Here is a 26,144-nt window from a genome sequence, read left to right as displayed (position 1 = left end):
CTTGGCTGAGACTCTGCATGAATGACACCCCAGAATCGGACCAAATCAGCTGGCCTGATACCGGCTGCTGACACTGCCATCACTGGGGACAGTTATGGTGCTCCACCTGTACCAGATTTACTTTACTTTCCTCCTTATGTGGCACAAATGTAAATATAAACCTCGACCAAAAAAATTAGATTTTCAATGTAATTTATTTTGAAAAACATTTCCATACTTCCGTTTTGGTGGCTCCCGCTGACTTCACACCTCTGTCTGTATTTGGACGAAGGGCTGACGATTGATGGGAGGGGAGGGGTACAGTCGAGGTACGTGCACGCGCTTGTTAGAAAGAAAAAGACTGAAAGGTAACGAGCACGTATTTTAGAGAAGGGTGGGGACGTCTGTGTTTTTTGTGCACCGCAATGAGCGCAACCCTCCACCTTCAGTTCAACGATGAAGCCCCTCCACCTTATTGTCTATCCCACCACTGTGCACTCTACATTTAGAATAAACTCAGATTTTGGGAGGACAGCAGAGGACAGGGAATATAATGAAATTTAATTGAAGCCAAAGGAGACAAAGTAGCCTAAAATACACGGTCACTAATCTGCTCTAGACGCTGTTGGATTATATTAATGTTATTATGAAGGATGAAAATATTCAATTAATAAAATCAGCACATGAAGGCTAAACTCAGTTCTGCACACTGTAATATTTCTGCACCCTCAAGATTATTAAAAAGAAAAAACAGTGACTTTCAGGGATGACACAATATAATCCTCCAGTATATGTGCAGCAGTCTAATAGAACCCAATTAAACCTTTAAAGGGACAGTTCACCCCAAAATCAAAACTATACATTTTTCCTCTTACCTGTAGTACTTTTTACCAGTCTAGATTGTTTTGGTGTGAGTTGCAGATTATTGGAGATATCCACTGTAGAGATGTCTGCCTTCTCTCTAATATAATGGAACAAGATGGCTCTCAGCTTGTGGTGCTCAAAACGCTGAAAAATACATTTGAAAAACTCAACAGCAATGTCTCTTTAGAGAAATCATGACCTGCTTACTCAAGATAATTCACATATTTTGCTGTGAGCAGTTTCATGTAGGAACTATTGTCTTTCTACTGAACTACATCTGACATCTGTATATCCACCCAGCCAACCTGGTCTCACTCGGGAGTCATCGAAATCCGGCACTTGGGCAGTGACTTGCGGCGTCAGACAGCAACAAGGAAAGCAATCGTTTAACGTCAGCACGATAAATGGCCGGTCTCCTTTATACTTTAGCAGTGCTCGGCAGCCTCAGGGGGGAAAATGGCGGGACAAGAATATGAGTTAAGGCGGCAAAAGTCCTTGTAGGGTGAGTGGGGAGAGTGATAGATGGGTTTAACAAACACCAACTTTCACCTGGGAGAGTAGTGTTAGCGTGCTGTAAGATTGTAAAGCCAAACCCTGTTCTTCTTCCCTTCGCACAACCATGTGCGTTAGTTGCTGGAAGAAAAAAAACATAAATTTGCGTTGTTGTACCAACATAGTGCGTTCATTTTGAAAGAGACTGTATGTAAATAGTAAATTAGTATAATAAGAAGACAATGCATGTAACAGGCAGAACTTGACACGGTGTCCCAGAACGTCAAGAACCAACACACCCAGGGTACCTTTCACGTCGTACGTGGACGTGGAAAGTCCATGACCACACCTCTTTCTGCACGGTGATACAGTTGGTGGGTGTAGTTCAGAAGACAAAAAAATAGTTCCAACATGAAACTGCTCACAACAAGATCTGTGGATTATATTGAGTAAATGGGTCATGATTTCTGGAAAGAGACACTGCTGTTGAATTTTGTTTTTTTTTGCAGCTTTGAGCACCACAAGCTGAGTGCCATCTAGTACCATTATATCAGACCACACCAAAAACAATCCATATTGATAATTAGCACTACAGGTAAGAGGAAAAATATGCATTTTTGATTTTGAAGTGAACTGTCCCTTTAATGCTTCTGTCTCTATTCAGTAGCCTGAGGGAAATATTAAACAGCAGCCCTCTGTAGTCAGCACTGTGGCTTCACAGTTGAACAGTAAATTGAGAGGATCCCCAGGAGGGACTGTGGATGCTTCCTCGCAACCCACCACCTGCATGTAGATGAACAAAAAGCACGGCCGTTATGAAAAGGAATGAAAAGATTTCCTTCGAATTTAGATCAGAGTGTCATTTACAAAGCTGAGTCTGGGGGTCAGTAAGCATTGTAATAAAACGTGTTTGCGTAGAATCAGCACGTTTCAAAGCACATCATTTACTCTGCAGGTACAAAAGTGTGCATGTGCCTGTGTGTATTTGGTTGTGCGCCATACACATGCATACCATATATTTATTTTATATATGTATATTTGTGGATGCATATCTGTTTTGTGTGTGTCTACAAACTTTTTTAGTGCAGATCAAGGAAATTTTTGATTTTTCTTTTTTACACAAACAAGTTTTGATTTATGCATGAAGACTGTTTTAGTGTTTTCAGTACTTATGAACTGTAGTTTCCATTTTCAGTCTCGTCAAAATCTACTCAAATTAATGCTTAAGGGAGGAGTGGAAATACTCTCACAGAGAAACACATGTAGGTTTAAGTCAGTGTTTAAAGGGAAGTCTTGATGCACAACTATCAAAACTACGGTCACACCCAATATACTCCATCCACCACCACACACCCCTCCCCACTTCCAGTCACGACAAACTGTTGGTGCATTGCAGCTACAGGATAAACCCCCAAAAAATCCTTTCAAATCCAAAAGTGAGAAGTTAAACCTTCGCAGAAAAGAAACGAGGACATGAATGTGGGCAGAGTTGTGATACAGAGCTGTAAGGGAAAGAGAGAGAGAGACAGAGAACAAGAAAATCATCTTCGTGCAAGTTTTGATCTCTTTGTTTTCTTATTCAAGTCTCCCTGATTGAGGATGGATTGTCTAATCAGAATAACCACAAAGTTTCACTCCCTAGTCAATCAGAAATCTTTATTCTTAATGTTCAAGCTTCCAAAATTGTGCCAAGATTAATTTATATTTTATACCAAAACAAAAAAAAGTTAATCAACAACTATTTTACTGGGACACACATCCATTCCAGATCTAATTCACAGGTAAATTAAATTAAGATAACTGATGCTGAAATATACCAAAAACACAACCACACAACGTCATAAGCCCGAGCGATCACCCTGTCACTATAAACTGTTGCCATGATGAGTGTTAGTGGTCTGTATAACTTTTTACACTTTTACACAGCACTCTCTAGTGGGCATCTTCTGGATCTGCAGTGTAAACATATTAAACACATCCAGTGGAGCACTCACACTCAAATACACAGAGAAAATGAAGCAGATGTTAGTTTACTTTCCTTTTTCATTACGCTTCAGATTTTAGTTGGGGAAACACTCCTCTCTGTGGGGTCAGGTAAGTTAGGGAGGACACAGACGAACATTTGCCCATTAGTCGAGGTACTAATTGGAATTAGGGGTTATACCAGTATATTTTAAAACTGAAATATTGATACCATGTTATGATACACTTATGAAGATATTGTGGAAATAATCCAGCACATCTGAAATCATTTCTGTTTATCTCCATTCTCGCTTTGTCTCCCCTGCCACCATCTGGTTGCCCCTTTACCCTTTTTTTTACCCAAAAAGTGTAATTGCTCTTTTTGTATGGTTTTGTACAGTTATGGTTACAGACTCACCCTCCACCTCCCTACATTCATATTTTGAGTGTAAATCATCTGCCAAAAAAGAGAATTCATCATTGTTAATATTATTATCATTATTTTATTTTTGATATATTTTTGTACTTTATTTATTTTTCTAATTTTCCATAGATACTGTGATAATATCGTTATCATGAACTCTTTGGGCCACATCTGTTGTGAAAACCTAATATCGTGCTAGCCCAAAATTGGAAGTCTATTGCTATGTACCTGTCCTTTGGGGATTTAGACCTCTGTATTTAAAGTAATAGTTGGCCATTTTGATTTTGATTGATAGCCCTTTCATGTCTGTATGGCATTATGTCACGTTAGCTAGCTGGAGCTAGCAGCCTGTTAGCTTAGCTACAACCGAAAACTGGAGGGAAGAGTCTGCCCAAAGGTAATTAAGTCCGCCTACCTGCACCTCCATATCACCATAATTAACACACAATATGTCCATTGTTAATTGGTACAAAAACCGCAGTGTAAAAGCGCCGTGTTGCGGTTTTAGGAGACATTTTGGGCCGGACTATTTCTTGGCTCTGCATTTCCTTGAGTGCTGGTTGCCTGGCAATCCATGCTAACAGCAAGCCTCCAAGGAAGTTAGCTAAGAAATAGCCCTTCTGTCGAAAAAGTATGTCCCAAAATGCCAACCTATTTGAAAGGTTTAGTGTGTAGGATTTAGGGGGAAATGTCAGTAGAAATGGAATATAATAGTATGCTTTCTTTAGAGTATAATTGCCTGAAAATAAGAATTGTTTTGTTTTTGTAACCATAGAACGAGCCATTAAATATCTATAGAGGGAGTGGGACCTCATTCATGGAGTCCACCATGTTTCTATAGTAGCCCAGAAAAGAAAAACCAAACACTGGCTCTAGGCAGGGCCATTCATTTTACACATTTACGCCTCAGCCACCATAGTTAGCTCCTCCATGATGAGTTAAGTTGGAAAAACACGAGTTTTTGGACATGAAACTGCTTAATTCAAGCAGTAGGTTTGTTTTGTTTTTTTAGAGAGGAAGAGGCCTGTACGGATAATTCAGGTCCCGGTAAAAACCTCCTGAACAACTGGATCAGAAATAAGGTGAGCACACATTAGCAGGTACTGGGCTTGTGGCCCTTCTGTGACAAGCCAAACAGCGTTGGATAAAGTCATTTGTAACGCAATCTGGAAATCCATTGGTAAAAAAAACCCAAAAAATTCTTCCTCTACAATGTAAATTGCAGAATCTGTCTTGAGAGATTATTTGTAACGTAACACTGCTTTATTCAGTGTTTTTACCTGTTTAAATCACCGGGTCCATTTGTTTTGGAGAGAAAGAGACCTCCGTTGATAATTCGGCTTCCAGTAAAAACCTCCTCAACAATGAACACTGAAGGAATTCTAACTGGGAGACGTTTCAGCTGGTTGCATTCTGCAATCCTCACAGCTGGATGCCAAAAAAATCCCCCTAAATCTTACACAGTGCTATTCTAAGCAATTTGACAATGCCATAGTCCTGGGAAGTTTATTGAGGTAGGCGCACACGAGAGCGTGCAGATATGACATGTATCACGGCAAAATTGTTGTTATTTGGGGCTTCCTTCTTTCCACAGAGGTCAGGGGTCAACTCATGAGTCCTCCACTTCACCTTTACCTCCATTCCACTTTTCTCAAGGGAGGAAATCCACCATCACTGAGCTCCACTATCACAATCTTGCAGTGGTGGTTTGTAAAATTGTATAGTAAGGGGTATTCAGTACACATACACAGCCTACTTCAATGCCCATTTGGAAAGTTTACACAGAAAAATCAATAAATAGCTTTCTATCCTGCAGAAGAAATGGCTATAGGCAGCTATAATCCAAACACATCCCTCATGTGTTTTTTTATTATGGTCATTCAGCTAAAAAAAAAAAGCTGGGAAGCTTATCGATTAAGGAAAAAAATCATAACACAGTATTGAATTTCTGCCAAAGACTGGCAAATTTATAGACGCAAACAGAAACAGTAAGAACAGTTAAGAAGTGAAGCAGAATGAACACACCCACCCCGCTCTGAAGACTCTGACCCTTGAACCCTGACCTCTGCTTCCATCACAGTGCTCATTTCACAAGTTGTCAACAACCAGGACTGATGAGCGTATAAAACTAAGAAAAAAAAGGCCTTGTTTGTTGCATGGCAGGGTCTGTTCAGGTTTCAGTTACATAAGGAAATATTACTTCAACTTTATATTAGCAGGAAATGCATGCATCTGTTAAATAAGATCTAACATGCAATGTAAATGTTAATCTATGTCAAAAGCAAAGGCTTGGATGACAAACACAAAGGCTTTGAATAGCACCCACAAAAAAAAAAGGCTACTTCAAAATCAGCTTCTGAAGCTTATGGAATTGAATATCTGCAATGCAAGATTTTACAACACAAATTTGCAACTCCTGTTTCCACTTTTTCCTGTTTTATTCACATACAAGGGAGCTGGTATTTGACTGTTTTCAGTCTCAGGATTTTCAATTTTTATTCGATCTTACTTTTGTTTTTCATTTCTGTATTTCTTCACATCAACCCCAGAATCCCAGACAGTCCACTGTGATTGTGCAAGGGAGAGAGGAGGGCGTGTATTTTAACAAAACTCAGCGATCAGCGGCGTGTTCTCATTTCTTCAGCACTTGTGTCCTTAAGCTGCCGTAACAAAACAATGACCCTTCCCTCCCTTTATCTGCCTCATTCCCACAGTCCCTAAATGCACCTCCCCATATTCTCCTGAGAAAAAAAACAAACACTAATCTCCTCTCCTCTGTCTCCTCAACAACACAGGCGTTCTGACAAAAGCAGGGTTGGCTTCCAACAGACCCCTTCTCTTCTTACTTCCCCCACTCAAGTTATTTTGTTTTCCTCAGTTCTTCCGGTAGCGATTCTTTGGCTTCTCCCCACAGCCGGTAGCCTCGCAGGAGGACAGGCCGGGCTGCTTGCCAGAGTTAATGCTGCTCAGAAGGGCGGGCAGCTCATTGGTGATCGCCTTCTCGATCTTTTCCAGCAGACAGCCTCCTATGTAGGAGCACTGAGCCGTCAGGGGCTTGAAGTTGGTGACAGGGTTGATGCCAAAGAAGTCACGGTAAGCATCGCGGTTGGGCAGGTCAAACTTGCTGACGTTGGTCTTGGCTAGGATGGATTTGAAAATGTAGAACTTGTCTGGGTCGTCCACAATCTCCTGGAAGACTAGTTCAGGGTCACTGAAGAAGCTCATCTTCTCTTTAAAGGTCTGGACGTAGCGGTCTACGAGCAGGCCGTGGATGCGCACGCGGATGCCATGCTGGCGGATGAAGGCGATTTTGTTCTCCATGCGGTTTTCAATCACCTGGTTCAGATCTTCCAGGAGAGAGATCTCCTCTCGCTTGAAGAGGTCACGGCTAGTGTCAGCTGCATATTCATATGGCCAGAAGGAGCTGACATAGACGCGGGGGGGTTCAGTCACGTTGATGAGAGGAGCTAAACTCCAAAAGAGCGCTCCGTAGACTCTCATTAAGTCCTGGGTGGCCAGGCTGTCAGCCTTGTTCAGGATGATGCGGATCTGGGATTCACGACCCTTCAACTGCCGGAAGAGCATCTCCAGCTCCAGGCCAACGTCCAGCTTGGTGGGGTCAAACACCACGAAGATCAGGTCAGCGCGGTCAATGAACCACTGGCAAACATCATTGAAGGGATAGCCTGGACGGAAGAAGAGAATAAGTAAACCACTAGATACTGAGTTGCAGTCAGCTGCTTTGTATATGTAGTATGTGACAACTGTGTTTTACCTCTCTCCTGCTGCTTCCGGTTCTCAATGATTCCTGGCGTGTCCACAAAAGTCACACGCTCCAGCATCTTGTGGGGCATCTCAATACCGATCAGTTTTTCCAGGAAGTTTTGGCCAAACTTCTCCAACGGAGAGAAGGACCGAGAGCTATCAGCAGCCATAACAATACCCTCAACAGAGCGGATCTTCTCCCCGTGCATAATTACAGTGAACTCAGAGGTAGTAGGCTCAGCTCCTGGAGACACATTCATGGAAAACAAGAGGATTAGCAAGAATAGTATCAAGACAAGAGCATGTTAAAAAAGAAAATCTGCCAGTAGATCTAGGCAGAGATGAGAGGGATGTGGATACACTGGGGAATCGTCTGCTCTTTAACAGCTAAGCAATGAACAGAACCTCTCTGTAAAGCAACATGAAGCCGAGGGGAGCTGCAGATTTAGGCTCTAAATCTCAGATGCTTATGAGCAACCCCTTTCACATCAGGTGTTTTCGACTTTTTCGCAGTTCTAAAAACCCCTCTTTATTAGGTGTTTCGGAGCAAACACTTCCAGGGACCCCCTGAGAGGAACTTTGATCCGGTGAGCTCTCCTGAGAACTACATACCCTCAAGGACTTTTTTTGTGTTTGTATTTACACCGCTAATAGGAACACTGAAGTGACTTACTGTAAGACAGCCGTCGTTTAGCGAGTTAAAATTGCATTGTATTTCCACTGTCACATATACGACCCATAAAGCCTTGACTTCATTGTCGACCCATTTGTTCATGTTTTCTTCAGTTTTGTTTTCGTTACAAGCTGCTTGAGTTTTGTTTTGTCTGTTGTTTACACAGCTCATGGGTTTTTAAAAATGGAGGTTGCATTAGCTGTGTTCGACAAATCAACATACACTTACAATACTCATGGTTCCTCTTGTGCTGAGAGAGTACCTGCTCTGAGATAGGAACTAAAAAACTCCCTCAAAACATTGTTCAAAGAAATATGGCATAGCGTTAGTTCAGGCAGGACACGATGTCAAGCTCAGCTCACATTCCAGCCAATCAACTGATGGAGCAGCTGATGGATGAAAGGGAGTCAGCTGACAGATCACATGATTCCTTTCTATGCAAATCTCATTCAGGGCGCCCTATTTAAGCTGCTCTGGCCTGCCTACTGTTGCTGCTTCCACTGCATGCTGTTTTGCAACCCGCCTCCACCCCAGCTCCTATGTTCTGTTCCCAGGGGGGGTCTTTGCTGCTGCTCTCCCTGCCTTAGGCTTTCCCTGAAGGTGCATGGAAGGGCAGGGAGGTTTGCTCTCTCTGCCTCCGGCTCTCCTCGTTTGCACATGGAAGGGCAGAGAGGTGTGCTCTCTCCACCTTATGCTTTCCACGTAAGCGCATGGAAGAGGCTTTCTGTATAGGCTCGAGGAAAGGCAGAGAGAGCTATACCGCCAAATATAATACTGCAAATGGCAATAAAGTTTTCTTTGACTAAAGTGCTCCTGACTGTACTATGATTGTTCCTAGTTCTTATGATGCAGACACAACAAAAGGGGGGTTCTTAGAATTATTAAAACGTTCCTCCCATACAAAAATGCCTATTGCAAAAGTAAGGCCCTATACTAACCGTCAGCCAGCTTGCAGTACGTCACTTTAGCGTTCTTATTACCAGTGCAAATGCAAAAAAAGCCTTTGAAGGTGTGTAGTTCTTGGGGCAGCTCCCCAGTGGGCAGTTTCTCTCAGAGATTACAGAAAATACAGATTATAGCTGCTTTACATAAATTGAGCCGTGGCACTAAATTGCCAGAGATCACTGTTGAGCCTTCTTAAGATGTCATGGATCTAATTCAACAAAACTTTAGATCAGGCAGCTGCCTCTCTGATGGTCCTGCAGATTTATGATGGCTTTTTCAGGTTACTTCATTTAACATTGGCTTATAGTACATTTACACATTACATCATTAAACATTATTTTTTAGCCAATTTAAAAAGACAATCTGTGCAACATACCTGTGTAGAGCTGATAGGGGCTGTCGTGCATGCCCAGGAGGTAATTGATCATGGAGGACTTTCCTACGCTCCAGGGTCCCAGGAACAGCACCATGGGCTTGGAGGTGATCTCTCCATCTGTTGGGCAAGGAGAGACAACAGTGGTTAAACTCTCAGCAGGATGGCTAAATGATGACAAAGAACCTCTAAAGCTCATCCCAAATTTTATAAGAACAATTATGAGGTAGCCAGTTTTTATTTGTGGCTGATAATAACAGGTACGAGGACCTGAGCTGTTCAGTGTTGCCAGAATCCAGTGTTTGATTTTGTGCCTCATAAAAGGATTGTTTAACCAAAACAACAATCTGTCCAAACTGTATCCTTGGTTTTTGGGATGAACTCTACTTCATGTCTGAGAGACACCAAGAAGCAGGTCGCGATAGCGCTGCCACTCTGAAGAGCACAGAGAAATATTTTGTAAGACTGAGAAAGGAAATAAGAAAGAAAGGTAGATGTGTCGAAGCTGTAATGCTTGTTTAATAGCATAAAAACATCAAGAAAATGCTGCAGCCATATCTCAGTGACACACGTCAAAGCAGCGCCATCACTCTGACTTAAGATTCAATGGGGTAAGGCTTTCAGAGCAAGCTGTGTGTCTCATAACAGTCTGCCATGTGTGCTATGAGTGGACATGGTGTCGGGGTGGGTGGGTGCAGGACGGTTCTGGTTCAAAGCCGAATTAATTCAAAAGAAGATAAGGGTGAAACATCCCAAAAAAGAAAAGGAAAAAGCAGAATTTTTTTTCCAAAGATTTCAAAGAAAGAAAAAGGTAACTAAATAACCACCCCTGATGCCATACTCATTTTTTAAAATGTAAAAAAAAAAAAAAAAATGTAATTAAAAGGTCAGTCATTTCGCTCCTAGCCGAACACTGACCACCCTCTCCCACCAGTGTCCCCTCTTAAAACCTGTGTGTCCTTTGCTAAAGCCAGAACTGCACATGCAACCCCCTCCATATTTTACATTTTATACCATAACTACACAACTAAATATGTGGTCTCTACTAAATACTGCAGGTAATATGCTGCCTAAACAATAACAGTCTTTTTAACAATCTTTTTAAAGTAATACTTCACCCTCCAAATGACCATTTGTATATCAATTACTCATTCCATGTAATGTTGAATTTGTGAAGAAAACTTTGTTTTTCTCGCATGTGAACGAAGAATCCAAAAACTGAGAAAATTTTTCAATTAGGGCTGTAAAATGTGTATTTGCCCAAGCAGTTTCATTTGCTCTTATTGCTTTTCAATCATTTTATTATTTTGCTATGCTGTTGTAACTGACATGTCAATGTCTCAAAAACTGTTTAAATAAAGATTTAAGTGGGGGAAAAAAAAGTCACACAATAACACAAACTAACTAACAAGGCAGCGGTAGACCAGCAGCTCCTGTGTTAAGCAAGGTAAAATTACTGTTGTCAATAGAGTCTGGCTTTGAAGATAGCAGCGATAAATTTGGCTTTTAGTTCAGTTCCCTGTTAAAAGGGCTCATCATATGACTGGATAAATGAGAGTTGGACTATACTGCACAAGCTTTGTATAAGTTTGTAAATGGATGCTTTCCTGTTGTTAAACGTGGACCCCTATGACTTCAATTCATAAAGACTTTTCTCCACTTTTGGATTCTTCGTTCACCACGGAGGCATGCGAGAAAAACAGAGTGTTTTTCACCAATTCAACATAACACAGGGTGAGTAACTGATTTACAAATGGCTATTTGGGCGTTGAAGTATTCCTTTAAGATAATGTTTTTATTTACATTTCTTCCCGTTTAATTCTTTAATATGGTATTTTGGTTGAAATTTTGTATGAGTAAATCCACTTTGATTTACATTGTGTACAAAACTGCTCTGTATGGGTTGAACCTTTCGCCTATGGGCCAATTTGACCCCACCCCAATCTGTAACATTACATCAGGTGTTGCCCAAAGTGAAACATGCTTGAATCTTTTGACCCACAGAGAGCAGTGCAGCAGTTATAATTAGTCTAAGTGACTCACAAATGTATGAGGACAAATGGAGAGGGGGAAAAGGAAGGGGCTGAGCACTTCAGGCGGTGCCATGCACAGGTAAGCCCCACCCACACCCACCTGTGGCTGAGTCCCCCAGGGTTCGTCCGGGGTAGGCTGTTAGGTGAAGGGATGGGGAGAGGGGACAGGAGAGGGTGGAGTACAGAGAAGTGTGGGGAACAGGAGGTGGAGGAGAGTGAGGAGTGAGGGTGTGAGGTCTCTAGAAGCAACAGGGAGGGGCAGAGTAACAGTGTGCATGAATGGGTGGGAATCTAGTCCCATGTTTGACCAGGTGTCAAAGATGTTCTTCTACAAGTGGTGTGCCTTGGTGAATCTTTTTGCCTGTATATTTTCTCCTCCCCTCTACAAAAAAATACATGTTCAAGTGGAGGCATAATACAGGTGGTATTTCACAAGTTTGCATGCATGCCTAGCCTAAAAGGCCACAAGAGGGCGGGCTTTATTTCACTGTGGGACAGTAGAGTGTGTTCTTGGCAGTTCAGTATGCAGCTTTGAGTGTTGAGCTAACTGAAGAAACACTGCAAAGTCATTTTAAAGTCAAACAAGGACATTACAACAAAGTATTGGGGGGGAATAAATAGAAGAAAAGGGGAAGAAATATACTATAAATGGAGAGATTTAGACCAAATATTGCTACATCTTTTTTCTGGACCAATATTGTTGGACTTAAAACTATAATATGAATACATATATCACTACTATTCATGTGCCTTAAAGCCTACAAATGACCTTTAAAAGGGTATTTATACAACTCTAAACAGTACACAGTTAATGCCCTCATAAAACAGTGAGTCTGAAAGCCCAAAGGAAGATAATAACATATGATAAAATACCCAAGAATTTGGAAAAAAAAGATCTCTCTGTATGTGTTGGTTGACGGTGTGAGGATGATGTGTGTACGCGAACAAGTCAACGAATCAGTCACCAAGCAACCCAAACAGAAAAACCCACACATCAGAACAAAGTGCAGACGTAGGCGAAGCGTCGGTGATTGATACCTGAGATCTCATGCTGCCTCAGCTCGTTATATTTGTAGGCCTGCTCCATCGGCTTGATGGATGTGTGGTAGATCTTCCGCAACCTCTGTAGAGCAGCTGGAGGACAAGGAGCGAGAGAGGAAATGGTGATAAAGGTGTTGCAATTAAATCATTTTTTAGAGGCCGGGAAAGGTAGAACCATCCAGGTCTTTACAGCGAAAGTAGCACTTTAAGATGAGTCAGAAAAATATTTTTGTTATTGTTCCTTGAGTATTTTGTCAAGCATCTAATGACCCCTTACATTTATTTTGCTTCAGAACCACTAGTACAGTACTTTCTGTTTGGTACACACTCTAACAACCAACCACCATCCGTCATGTGTTGCATAAATAATCAAAGATTAGAAAGACATTAGTGAGTTAAAAGGAAATCTGGAAAAGGGATTCAGAGGATATTACAGTGTTTAACTGCTTGACATGCTTCATTGAGCTAACTTCAATTTGTCAGATAAAGTACAAGCACGCACAAAGCTTTACAAAACACACATTTACTGAATCATCTTTAATCCTCACCTGCATAGTCTCCTGCTTTTTCTTCAGTTGCAAGCCGCAGCGTCTCGTCGATGTGAGATCTGTCCCTGAGGACGGAGATGAAATCTTCTCCTTCTTCTTCTGTAAAAGCAACATTAACAAAATTCAGCTTGATTCAAGTCCTCATGTCTTTAATGATGTGGTAACATGAATAACGGACCCAGGTGGCCAGGTGAGAGTTTCATTATGAGGCTCACACTTGGGCTGCTGATAGCCAGTCATACATGTTTGATAAAGCTATGCTACAGAGGCCAACGGTGCTGCTATTTGTGGTTGCACGTCAATAAATACATCCTGCATCTCTCAATATCTCTCACCACTGCTGGGAGTTTAAAAGTGACACACAGATAATTGATAATAAGCACTGGGTGACAGTTTTGCATCGGATGCCAATGGCAACTTCAGACATTGCAGATATTTGAGCCGTCTCATTATCAAATGTTTCCAGCCCGAGCCTTGATTTAATCTGCAGCCACATGCACACCAAATACCTCTTCTTCAACGTCTTCACCTCCATCTACCTCTCTGTCTAACCATCTCACCGGGGGCAAATGCACATGTTGTTAATATTGAAGGGAGCATGTCCCCTGTTTGGTTTTGTTTAGTTTTTTTATTGGGAAGAGCATATGGAAGAGTCCAACGAGAGGATGCGCACCAAGTACCAGGAGCTTGTTGAACAGTGCAGGGGGCAAGGCTGGCAAACTTGCTGTGAGCCTCTGGAGGTGGGCTGCAGAGGATATGTGGGGCGATCACTCTGCAAGGCATTCATGCTGCTGGGTATTACTGGGGAGGCAAAGAGGAAGGCTATCAAAGCTGAAACTGAAGCTGCAGAAAAAGCCACAAGATGGCTTTGGATTAAGAAGGCAGATCCGTGGCCAAATGCTGCTGGGACACAGGCTGGAGTCTGATCAACTCCGGCCGGGTTGCCTGGGCGAGGGTGTCTGATTTGTTGAAAGACCCAAAACACCCAATGACCCCAGGTCAAATCACTGATGTGTCCCAGCGCATCCATAGTATCTTTCATCATCAAAGTCATTGGTGCCATAACTAAATTAAAACTGGCTGAATAAATCAGTTGAAAGACTGAACTTTGTATTAAAAAAAAGAAACATTGGAGGCTCTCTGAGACCCCTTTCACCCCTTAGGAGGTACAAAATGGTTTAGTCCACTCCTGCTCTTGGATTCGTCTCTAAACCATGCCCACAAGAGAGGCGCTCAGTCTTGCAGCAAAGTTTTCCAAGTGGCCATTCACGGTATTGCAGCAAAAAAATCCTCAATTGCTAGAAAAGATGCAGCTGTAAAACAGTTGACAGGACACATGGAATTGCAAACAAGGTAAAAGTTTCCATTCTTAATTTTTGAGCCATGGTGGTTTTATATCTGTAAAACTTAAATCAAGTGATTTACAAATCCATGACGTCATCACAATGTTAAGTCTATGAGCGAGCAGGAACCCACGGATGGGGCCAGTTGGAGAAACACCCCTGCACGTACTCAGTGGGCTGCATATCAAGGAAGTAAACTGGGAAACCAGAAAACTTTTTGGCATATGCACCAGGTGAGCAACTCCATTGGGATAAAAAGGCGCTATCGTGGTGTCCAGTATCTAGGTATTATTAAGATATATGCTGGGGTAGTAGTAGGTGACACTGTCATGTTGTTTCAAAGACAAGAAAGGGAAATCAGGGTTCCAAAAAAAAAAGAAAAAGAAAGACAGAAAGGAAAGGGAATAACAGCAAAATGACTCAAGGATGACATGGATGAAGAGGAAGGATCAAGAGAGGAAGGGCCCCCATGCTTATACATAGGACCTAGAATTTGGTGCAACGCCCCTGTACGTCATACATGTGCAGAGGCCACAGGGAATTCAATCATCCACTGGGAACAACAAGATCTAACTTCACTGTGTGTGTGCGCACTTCAAATCCATCAGTTTTAATGTCACATTGAAAGTTTGAGATAATCTCATAGAGTTCACCAACAAGTACTTTCATGACTATTTGGAGCGTCAGAGAGGAGTATTGTCCTTCATCGTTATAATTTGTGTTGGGCTGCCTGTGCACCAAAAAATGGATGACTTTCCTCTAATGTGTATACAATAGTGCTTTTCTCCAAAGTGGCTTACATTTTTGCACCAACAACTTACATGTGTGTGGTATTTTAATGACTCCCCCCTCCCCGTAGTGTGTGTGTGTGTGTGTGTGTGTGTGTGTGTGTGTGTGTGTGTGTGTGTGTGTGAGAGAGTGAATACGAGAGAACATGTCCGCTCACCAGTGTGTCATGTCCACTTTTGAACATATCGCATCGCTCAGATCTCCGCTGTTAGTACAATCATCTCTTAATTTAGAAAGCAAACGCTGGAAATAAACAAAGACCTTTGTTTGGCATCACCACAGGCTTTATAGCAACAGCAAAGATACGAGAGACAGAGAGAGAGAGAGAGAGAGAGAGGGACTTCCCCAATTTCATTACGCACTGGGAGGAGGACTCAGAGCTGGACTGAGTGTTCCCATCGGTAATATACATGATGAGACAATGATGTGCAATCCTGTGTCTTTTCTCTTCTATATTTAACCACCTATCACAGACTTATCGCATGCTGTGAGGCCTGGACACACAAGGACAGGCCTCACAGCAAGCCACCCAGTAACGCCACACAGTCCTGCTTCGGACAAACCTGCTACGGCTATGAGCTATAAATAGGAGGAGCGGGGAAGTTTTCTGGTTCACACCTTCATGCCCCTGGTGGGTTATGGGTTTTTTTATCCAAGCTACCAGACACTCCCTTAATAGAGTTGTTATGGGATTTTAAAAGGTATTTACAGCATGTTATTAGAATATTAAAGGTCTCTTGTGTGGGATTTAGTGACATCTAGTGGTGAGGTTGCAGATAGCAACCAACTGAAATATGTGCCAAGTGTGTAGGAGAACTACGGTGGCCGACGGAAAAACGAGAAAACGCAAATGGCCCGATTTAGAGCCAGTGTTTCATTTGTCCGTTCTGGGCTACTGTAGAGGCAACATGAGGAAATCAATAGAAGAGGACTCATGTATATTTTAACAGCTCATTTGAAGGTCACGAAAAAGCAACAATCCTTAGTTTCAGGTGATTATACACTGATGAAAACATAGTTATGAGTATTATATTCCATTTCTGCCAATGGCCCCTTAAACCCTTCACACTGAACCTTTGAAGCTGATAGTATGATGAACTACAGTCATGCAACTGTAAATCAGACTGTGCAAAACACATGGCATGATCTGAATATTGATGTTGTTACATAAGCATGTCGTCTGCATACTTCCTGTCAGCACAGCCCAGTTAAATTCAGTTTACTGGCACAGGAAACACATTAACACGTATAACATCCATCCTCTACTTGATCTCAAAACAGGATAAAAGTTTGATATAACCTCCTAAGCTGTGTGTCTCTTGACCTTTCTAACAAAAAACTCTTATAAAAACTAATAATACAGCATGTTCAGATTAAGTGTCCTGCATGGAGGATCAGGAAGCATGAAAAGTTGGCGCTGTGGCCCAGGGCACGACCCTCTGATCTCAGCTGGTGACTGCAAATGCCCATCATGCCTGCAATACTCATCACCAGTCAAAAACCGACTGGTGTGAAGTAGAAGCACTTGGTGGGGACAGGTAATATTTTTTTGCAGAGCTCTCAGACCAGAGGGACGAAGCTTTGAACATCTTATATGCACTGCTGGGAGATACAGTCTTCCTTCATTGACGTTTTGAATCAGCATATGGATCAGGAACTTGACCAATAGATGTGACGGTCTAAAGTCAAATAAACACTCAGCTATACTCTCAATTACCGCACTCTCAGCAAGTTAATCAAGGGTGCGTTCATAAATCCAGTCTGACACTCTACACTCTACGGAGCACTGTTGTTCGAAGACACGGGGCATTTTATTTCTACATGAATTAATGAACAGTTTAGTTAATCACACAGTCACTCTGCTCAGCACTCTGCTACTCCAGCTATTAATGTCTGTGTGTATGTATCTTCATTTTGAAAGGGCTATACAATACAATAGGGTAACCTCATGGCAGACATTTAGCAAATTTCTCTAATTGCTCCTTAGTCTAGTTTTATTGGGGGGCGGGGCGGGGGGGTTCTACATAAATATATATCGTAAACCAACAACTCCACCCTCTAAGATGGCAGCACGGTGCTTGGGATAGTGTTGGGAGGAACACACACAGTAACAGGGCCAACCGTTAGCATCACACGGCTAATGTAACCTAGCGGTTATTAAAGGGTTTAATGACGGAGTTGAGCCGTTGTAGTACTGGGGAGTTTGTTGGGATCATTTGACAGCTCAGTGTTGGGTGTTAGCCCTGCTGCTGTGTTAGCTTGTGCTAACCGGGCAAACTTGTGTGAGGAGAGCGGCTCCAGAGGCAGTAGCAACAGAACCTTTGCTGATAAGTTGGGGAGACAAATCAGTTCAGAAAAGGATCAGATTTAGGTATCATTTGACTGGTGATGTTTTGAAAGATGTGGCAAATCAATTCCAAATGTCCGTATCAGAAAACAGAGCAACACTGAGGGCATGAGAGTCCTGCCAGAGAGAGCAAAGCAGGCATGCCCTATTGCACAATCCAAATTTTTGTCAAAACTTGCCATTTTCAGCATGTACGTATATGTAGCTCGGAGATTGTAGTTTCCCGTAGCGAAGGGGATTTTTTTAAATGGTGACACGCAGATAGCGGAAGAAAGGGAGAATGCCAGTCTAAATAGCCCGCCAATGGAAGGCTTATAGCCACTGTCTACATCCGCTGAGCCAGACTATTTTAGGCCCAATAGCATCACATGACAGGCCCGCAAACTATAATTCCACTATGTCAAATTGTCTTGGGGGTTGGGGCAATAGCCAATACTCGTGTAGCCAGCGGATGTTCGGACAACGGTTATCTTAGCCAAGACTTCCTCTTTCACGTGCCAGTCATTGTTTACGGTCCGATTAGCAATTTGAGATGTTAGAATGGAGCTGGAGTTGCGAGACAATGTCTACAGCTTGACTGTCACCTTCATATATATGCAGATACATTTAAAAAAAAAAAAGCTAAATAGTTAGTATAGTCATGCAACCAAAGCCTGGTCAAACGTGATTGTTCAGTACTACTTGGGCTACAAATGGAAACCAAAACCCTTCCAATACCAACATCTTGTCCCATCACCTACAGATTCAACATTCATATCTGTTTATAGAGATTACCCCGCACCCTCACCTGGAGTACAGCCACCGGCCACATGGCCTTCACTTCTAGTGTTTCTGGCCAGGAGTCAGAATGGCACGCTGCTTCGGCCAAAACTGATGGTGCATCAGATGACGAGTAAAATCGTCTGAAGGCCTGTTTGTTTACAAGCCCAAAGCAAACTCTTTCTTATTAATGACCCAAGGGTATTTAAAGTGGTAATATGTTCACAGTCAATAAAATGAACTAGGGTTATTTAAGATGTCGGAGATAGAAAGTGTCTCTCGATCAATCAGATGATTTGAAAGTATCACACCCCAGACAGCCAAAAGGAGCATGTCAGTACAGTATGTGCACAGGTAAACAATAATGTAAGACCAGAGAAGATCCCCCAACAGTTGCTGTTTTGCAGCATGGCAGCAGTGACACACACTGAAACAACACTGATTCTCCCAGAGTCAAGCTGCTAAAAATAAGCCTGCGTAATGTTGCTCCCAGCACAGTGCAAGAACAAGAGAAACCAAAAGGTTAGCAGGCAGAATAAAACGAGGGGTATGAGTAATACTGCAATCCCTAAAACGATTCGGTGACTGTCTATATCTGTCACGAAGTGTTTAAATGTGCACAAGGCAGTTTAGTCTACTTTCCTAAAGAGTATCTTTTAAGTACAGTAGGGTGTGGTGATAGAAGAAGTGGATGTATATTGCAATGCAAGAGAAAATTAGTTCATCCTTTTGTGCATGTGAACTCATGACAAGAGTGCCACTCCCCTAATGCACTGTTGGATGAAGCAGAGTTACAACTTAAAATGTAATCTTAAGTAAAAGGCATTTAAAATCAGCCATTCTTGCCAGATGCTCGTTGCATGCCTATTTTGTCTGCATGACCTTTAGAAACCACAGTAAGTGACATCATCTTGCAGCACCATCTGTGATCCATGGCAGCCATTTTGCAACCACTAACACTGTCATGGCACATTTTGGCTGCATGTCAAATTGAGTCAAAGAGAAACATTGCAAAAGCAGGAATTTAAGTCCTCTGAACAAACACTGAGTAACGGTTTGACACAAGATGGGATGAGTTACACAGCGAGGAAGTCAGTTTTCAGAGGACACTGCGGATGATTCATCTTGGAGGCTCAAGAGGCTTTTGAGGAATGCGTCCCATCTCTTCACTGCACTAGGTGTGTCCCTGAAGTGCACAAAGCTTACTCAAGCTTCAGTAACTTGACTCATCATTCAGAAGAGTCGTGTCTTTTAACACTAGCCTCTTGAGTGGGTTTTAACTGCTGAGAGTGTGTTAACACCCCCCCCAATCCAGTCAATCCCTGATGGAAGCCCTGGGACAGAGGTCTGCAAAGATCAGAGAGGTAGCGTTGCCCGCAGAGGGTGGGCCTTGCATCAGCGGTCAAAATTAACCCTGCAGGCGCCAGGGGAGTTGAACCCTGGACATCTGCGCCCAGGACCATGTGTCCTCAGTGAGCCCGTTGCCACACAACCCTCCCTCAGTTTGGAGAAACACTCTGGCGGCATCAGCACATCCAGTAGGAATGTTGGTGATTTAAGCCTACCACAGCCTCAGCGGCTGGGGTAAGTCATGCCTCAACTATAGATCCTTGTGTGGAGGCTATTCAACCATCAGAGGGAATTTCAATCAACTACTGTAACTGTGAAACTTCTGTGCAAATATGTAAGTTCAAAGACCACCTTCACTATAAAGATCAACAACGAACACGTTTTACTCTGCTGAGAGGAGAGGGCTTCGTCCTTGTTCATGTGCATGTAACACCATGGTTTGTGACATCACAGACTGTGGAGCCAATCACTATCTAACATTCAAATAGACAGAAATAGAGTCAAAAGAATGCCGGTCAAGAGCTGTCAACTAATCAGACAAGAAATCACATACTGAACAAAAAAAAGCACTTACTACATTAAAGCTGCATTTTTAACAATAACTTTGTCATATTTGCTAAAACTGAAACTGTACTCACACAGTAGTACATGAGACACATAGTCACTGACAAAAATCATGTTCATCTGCCTCCTCATAGTGCTTCTTATGACATATCTAATAATCTACTGTACATAAATGAAAACAACCATCAAAGCCGAGGAGTCTCTAGCGCTGTAATCCATGTCAATCACTGCTCGTGAACTGCGGTCAAACTATTAAACTATTAAATTAGGCAGCGCTGACCAAATATGAATCAAGATTCTGTTACTGCATTGCCTCTTTCTCACCTTAAATGTTTTCAGAAACATATTTTAGTGTACTGTTTAGCTGTAAATGAGAAAGAGAAAGTTTGCTCTGGCTGGTGAATGGGCAGATTATGAGACATGAGCCCCTGGGCAGAGACATGCAAAAGGCTGCACAACCTTTCCTACATTTGAACAAGACACTTAGATTTTATGGTGGTTTTGCCTCTTTTTTATAGTATCTTTGTAGGCTAAAAGTAATATTGTGTCTTGTTGGGGTCGTTTTGTGTCTCTTTGCAGTCATTTTGAGCCCTTTTCTGGCCTGAATGTGTTCATTTGAGTGATATTTTGCAGGTGAAGACCAGTGGGGCCCCTGGGCCTGTGGCCAGTAGGCCCGTTCAGTAATCCATAAAGGGGGGAACTGTTTTCAACATGGTGGCTGGTCAGAAATTGTCTAATTTGACAGCTAAACAGTACACTAAAGTATGTTTCTGAAAACATTTGAGATGAGAAATAGGCAATGCAGAAACAGAATCTAGATTCATATTTTCTGCCTCGTTTTTAAGTTGGAACGCAGCTCACAAAGTGACTGACATGACTGACAGCTGCGTTAGAGACTCCTCAGCTCTGATTGGTTTATTTCATTCGGCGGAGGATTCTAGCAAATGGAAGCTGTAGGAAGAGGCAGAGACTATTTGTCTCCTGTATGGCTGTGTGGATTTTTCACAATTTGAGCAAATACAACAGAAACTTAATTTTGTCAAATTTACCAACTGTGCATTAATGTAGTCAAAACATACAACCAGGGCTCACCCTAACGTGCATTATGTTCCTATGTGGATATGAATGTGTGCTAGTATGTATCCGCAGCCATGTGCATTAACACTGTATATATTAGGTATCTGTGTATGTGTAAAACCCCAGGATCATGTTCTGCTTGCAGCACAGTGGAGGTAAATTGAATTATGAACCTGATGAGGGTGACAGGCCTGGAACCCCCACTCAGAGGATTTATCCTGAGCATGGGGGGATTCAGGCGACCTTAAGTAAAGGCCAGGGGGTTCCACTGGAAAGATCCATGGAGAGTCATTCAATTTAAACAGAGTGGACCATTTTTACCTGAGCACTGATTGACAAACACAAACCAAATTTCTTGCACATGAAGAAGAACAATTCTCAAACATTTAACTAAAAATGAACCCTAATGAATGCTAGGGTTAAATGCACATGTTTCTTCCTCTTGGAAGGGTTAGAGATGTGAGAGTGGTCAGCAGAGTTGTGCAGGGCGTGGTGAGAAGACCACAGATGGCAACAGGTGGCACAGCTTGTGGAGCTAGTACTCCCCCATAGTCAAAAATAGACCCACAATGGGTCAGAAGATGGACAGAGGAGGGGGCAGAATGGCTGGCTCCTATTTTAGTCAGTGTGGAGACTCATAGACATTCACATCCCTTACAGCTGATTGTGTAATATACAGGCTAACCAAAACGAGAGCTACTGTAACGGGACAGCTCACGTAGGTTTCAAATATAGTACTGATACTTTGCAAATAAGATGCACTATGGTTTTCCTTGTATCTCAGGCATTTTACGCAAGAAATACAGTTCAATTATGAGTATAACTCATGTCATAGTGATATACATTATGTACTGTAAATGCATGTATTTCAGATAAAAAACATAACTGGATTTATGATCGTCACTGACCATCTTATGTGAGCCACATCCGGATTGTAAGTCCTCTAAGGGGTCACTGACAGCCACACTTGCAGTTGAGTGACAGGCTCAAAGGAAGGCGCAGCGGCAAAGGCACTTTACCCTGAGGTGTTGATCTGACGCCTCTATCCCTGCTCTCCTGTTGGAAAGCCAGGAGAGGACGTCAGGTGCCCTTGGGACTGGGGGGCTTGTCTCAAGGAGGGGTGTGTTGTAAGGCAGTTGACTGGTGTGTCCCTTCTACTACTACCAGCGTAGGGGTGTCCCAGACATGCCACATGCCATCAGAGGGGATCACGTGGAGATGGTGCGCATTTAAATGTCCACGTCTCTCCTCTGCAAAGTGAGGAAGCCAAAGATGCTTTTACTGTATCGAGAATGGATAGTGTTACCACTCAAGTATAAACAGGCTGGTGTGAAGAACTAATCAAGGTCCCAAAGAGACTGTGATTTATTTGGATATTAAAGAAAAACTCAGCTCTTGGACTCTGAGTGTTGCATCTAAGCAATATGCTGTGATTGTTTTTTTACTAATTACATTTTTGCATTGAATTATCAGCTTACTTACACCCGTCTCACACTTAGACAACACGTATAGAATCGGACACTGAACACGGATTTAATCCTTGTGTTGTCAGTCAGCGCCATTCACACAAGACCTGGTTAGTGTAGGGTTTCTGGCAACCTTATAATAACCCAAACTTTACATTAGCAACCTATGTTTACTCCGACATGACAAGTGACATGACTGTTGACTCATTTGCTCCACCAAAAAACCCCCACAGGTTTCCTATGCTCCTTGAAAGATGGAAGCTAACACTGCAGGTAAATGATGGTAAAGGAATACTATGGCAGAGTCGGAAGAGCATTTTGAGAAGTGCTCCAGGCGGCACTTGACCTGAAGGTGCTCCACCAGAGCCTAATTATGCCTGACCATACACAGAGATATGTAAGACATTATTGTACCAGAATGATTCCTTCAACCATGTCTGCAGTTCCCAAAGTCAAGGTGTCCTTGCTTTACAGCAATGCAGACGACTGTAATTAATAATTCCAGTGGATGTGTAATCAACTGGCTTCACTCTTTAAATTTGTTTAAACACGGATGCGTGTCAGCAATGTGTGTGAGATTTCACAACATCAAGATCACCATGTCAGCAGCTGCTTCCAGCTGTATTTCTTACAAAATCTACTTAACATTGTCATATTAGGACATAACATTAATGTCTTTGACAATCTGCACATCCCAGGGCTGTTAGACAACCCATGATGAGATGATAGCAAATCGAATTTAACATTCCTTTGGAAGGAGATTAGCCTTCTACCCTCTCTGCTCAATGGAGTTCCTGACAGCGATCGAACCAATCAATAACACTGATGATTACACACTGAGCAGCAAGGAGTTCATGATTCCCTTAATTGACCATACCCTGCAGGCATAGGAATCCAAACTCCTGTGTGCTCCGCAGCAAAAAAAAAAAAAAAAAAAAAATCAATACATGTGCACATTAGAGACCGAGGACACCAAAGACACCTGCATGGGCCTGCAGAAGCGGTCTGTGAAGGCATGAGTTGCAGTCAAAGCCCGGCCCCTCCTGCCTGGAGAATGCATGTCCCTATAAGGCCAACTGCTGGGAATAAATTGTGATTGTGACAGTGCAGAGTGACAGCAGCTGTGCTTGTATCTAAAGGGAAGCATGGGGCTGGGAGGGGTGAGGAGTCAGGAGGGAAGGGGAGTCCAGCGGAGGGAGGGAGGGAGGAACTGTAGTGAACAGTGTTGGGTTTCAGGAGGCCTTCCAATCTTAGACACCTGACAGTAGCCTGGAATATGGAGGCCTGGGCCCGGGCTGTGGAGCTGAACGCCACCCCAAGGACGGACAAGGGTGACAGACAAGGGTAACGCCAACCGCTCCAGTCCAGACCCAGAGACCAGTCTGCATTTTTAGAAGCGGTAATCTGGGAAAAGTTGCTGTCACTATCACATTGAACCTCATGGGTGCCATGGAATCATATTGAGATCATTATGATCTCTGTAGTTTAAGATGCAATGAATTATCATCACATCTGTAGGGATTTTAAGTCTGAGTAACTCTTCCAAACCAGAAGGTGGAAAATAAAGTTCAGGAATGAAGCAATGTGAGATTACATCTATGAATGCAGTGGTATAAGAGACCATTCAAGCCCTTGTGTGGCTGTTCTCTTCTTAGTTAGACTAAGACTTTCCATCAGCTGGTGCCATGCGTTAGGACAGCTGACATGCTGTCAGTCCACAGGAGAGGCTGAGTTTGAATGATCCTCAAAAGCTCTCCTTTGTAAAGCCACTTAAATGTATGATACGACACCTGTTGATACATCAAATGTGTTAGGCATTGAAGCTGTGTGTTTGTTTTGCATTTTAATAACTGAGAATAAAAGAAAGTCTGTCATTTTGCACTGGGTGCCAACAGCTTAATTATAAACTGCGACAGATTTTAAATAGTCCAGGCTAATATTTCTGTCTCTGTCACTGTCTATCCTCGGCTGGTGTCCCCATGACTGTCACTGTCCCCACACACTCTGCCTCTGTAAGCCAGTGCCATTCCTGACCAACTTGCCCCAACAATGGACACAATAACCTCAACAACTACTTTTGGACGCCTACTTTTAACAGTCTGAATCACAGCCTCTGACTCTCTGAAGGGTCACGCTTTGATCAAGCTAACAAAGCAACCAAGCGTTCATTAAACTTTCATTAAACCAGCGTCTAAACTTACACCACATTGCTATTTCATTCACTGGAAGCAATTGTATAAACACACATAGCTCGTGCCCACAATGCACCACCCAACATAATATATCCACCAGATGTTTGACCAAAACGCTCACTGAAATTCTTACCTGCTGTGGCCTGCAAAAGCAGCAGGGAGAGGAAACAGCAGATCAAGACTGTACCCTTCATGATGGCTGCCAGGAGAACTCTGATACTCACACAGACTATATATACCGAGGCAGGAAGGTTAAAGGGCATGCACAGAAAAGAGGCAGGGCATAGAGAGGGCCAGCTGGTGGAGGGGGCTGAGATCTGTGTGTTGGAGGTGTTGCGGGAGTCATAGCATGCCACAAGGACTCTAAGTGTACAAGCAGCTGACTCTCCTTTCTAGAGAGGTCGCAGCCTGGGCCTCGGCATAAATGCACTGAGATCTGGCTCTGTGTTTCAGTGCTGAATCATTCAACTTCTCACTGATGATACGTTTACCGAATTTGTGTTTCAGAGACTGAGAATAGGTGTATGTTTCAACACTTCAAAGAATAAGCTGGTTTCAAATAAGCAGTCTGGGGGATGAGTCTTAAGGAAAAGTTTAACATTTTGGGGGACATGTTTAAAATTCTTGCCAGGAGTTAAATGAGAAGACTGATACCATTTAGTGAGTACCAATAGTACCAATATTTTTTGAACTTTGGAGAAAGGGCCAGGCTTCCCATATCCCCTGCTTCCAACCTTTAAAAGGTGTACTACGTGTGGTTAGAACCCAGATGCAGATTCTACTAGTCTTTAATGACGTCACGTGTCAAACACAGAGTGAGCAAGCAGATGAAAAAACAGTGACAGTAATTTTTTTGGCTCAGAACCTTCCAAGACGCAGGTTCAGTCCAGACTGCTTGGTATGGCACAACGAAGCAGAGAACATGTAAGTTAGTTCAAATGTGTGCAACTGCACCTTGAGGGAGTAGGCAGAAGGCGATGCCTGATGAACAGGCAGTCCGAAACCAGGAGTTCACACGGGAGAAGCCAACACACCTGTGTGGAGCCGACTGTAGCCAGCGAGGGTCTTGATAACGGCAATGATGAGTGGATCCTGCAGCATGCACACAACGGCAGAATGTGCAGCCACGTGGCGAGGTAATCCACAGCACAGGAAATC

The 26,144-nt window shown here is 42.8% G+C and overlaps 1 protein-coding gene across 2 annotated transcripts; it reads right to left on the bottom strand.

Moving 5' to 3' along the window:
* Positions 1–5,607: 5,607 nt before the first annotated feature.
* srl (sarcalumenin) lies at positions 5,608–25,204 on the bottom strand. Of its 2 annotated transcripts, XM_050069638.1 has the most exons (7): positions 25,120–25,204; positions 13,100–13,198; positions 12,549–12,644; positions 11,611–11,646; positions 9,481–9,597; positions 7,497–7,730; positions 5,608–7,407 (listed from the first exon to the last, which is right to left on the bottom strand). In XM_050069638.1, exons 1-7 carry the CDS (start codon positions 25,178–25,180, stop codon positions 6,596–6,598), a joined length of 1,455 nt encoding a protein of 484 aa, XP_049925595.1. In that variant the 5' UTR covers positions 25,181–25,204; the 3' UTR covers positions 5,608–6,595. The 2 variants fall into 2 exon arrangements, with proteins under 2 accessions (XP_049925595.1, XP_049925596.1); XM_050069639.1 differs by lacking the exon at positions 11,611–11,646.
* Between the last annotated feature and the right edge of the window lie 940 nt (positions 25,205–26,144).

This window comes from Epinephelus moara, chromosome 18 (genome assembly GCF_006386435.1).
Source record: "Epinephelus moara isolate mb chromosome 18, YSFRI_EMoa_1.0, whole genome shotgun sequence".
Classification (NCBI taxonomy): Eukaryota; Metazoa; Chordata; class Actinopteri; order Perciformes; family Serranidae; genus Epinephelus; species Epinephelus moara.
Note: the sequence above shows the minus strand (reverse complement) of the source record. Positions and strands in the feature narration are given on the sequence as shown.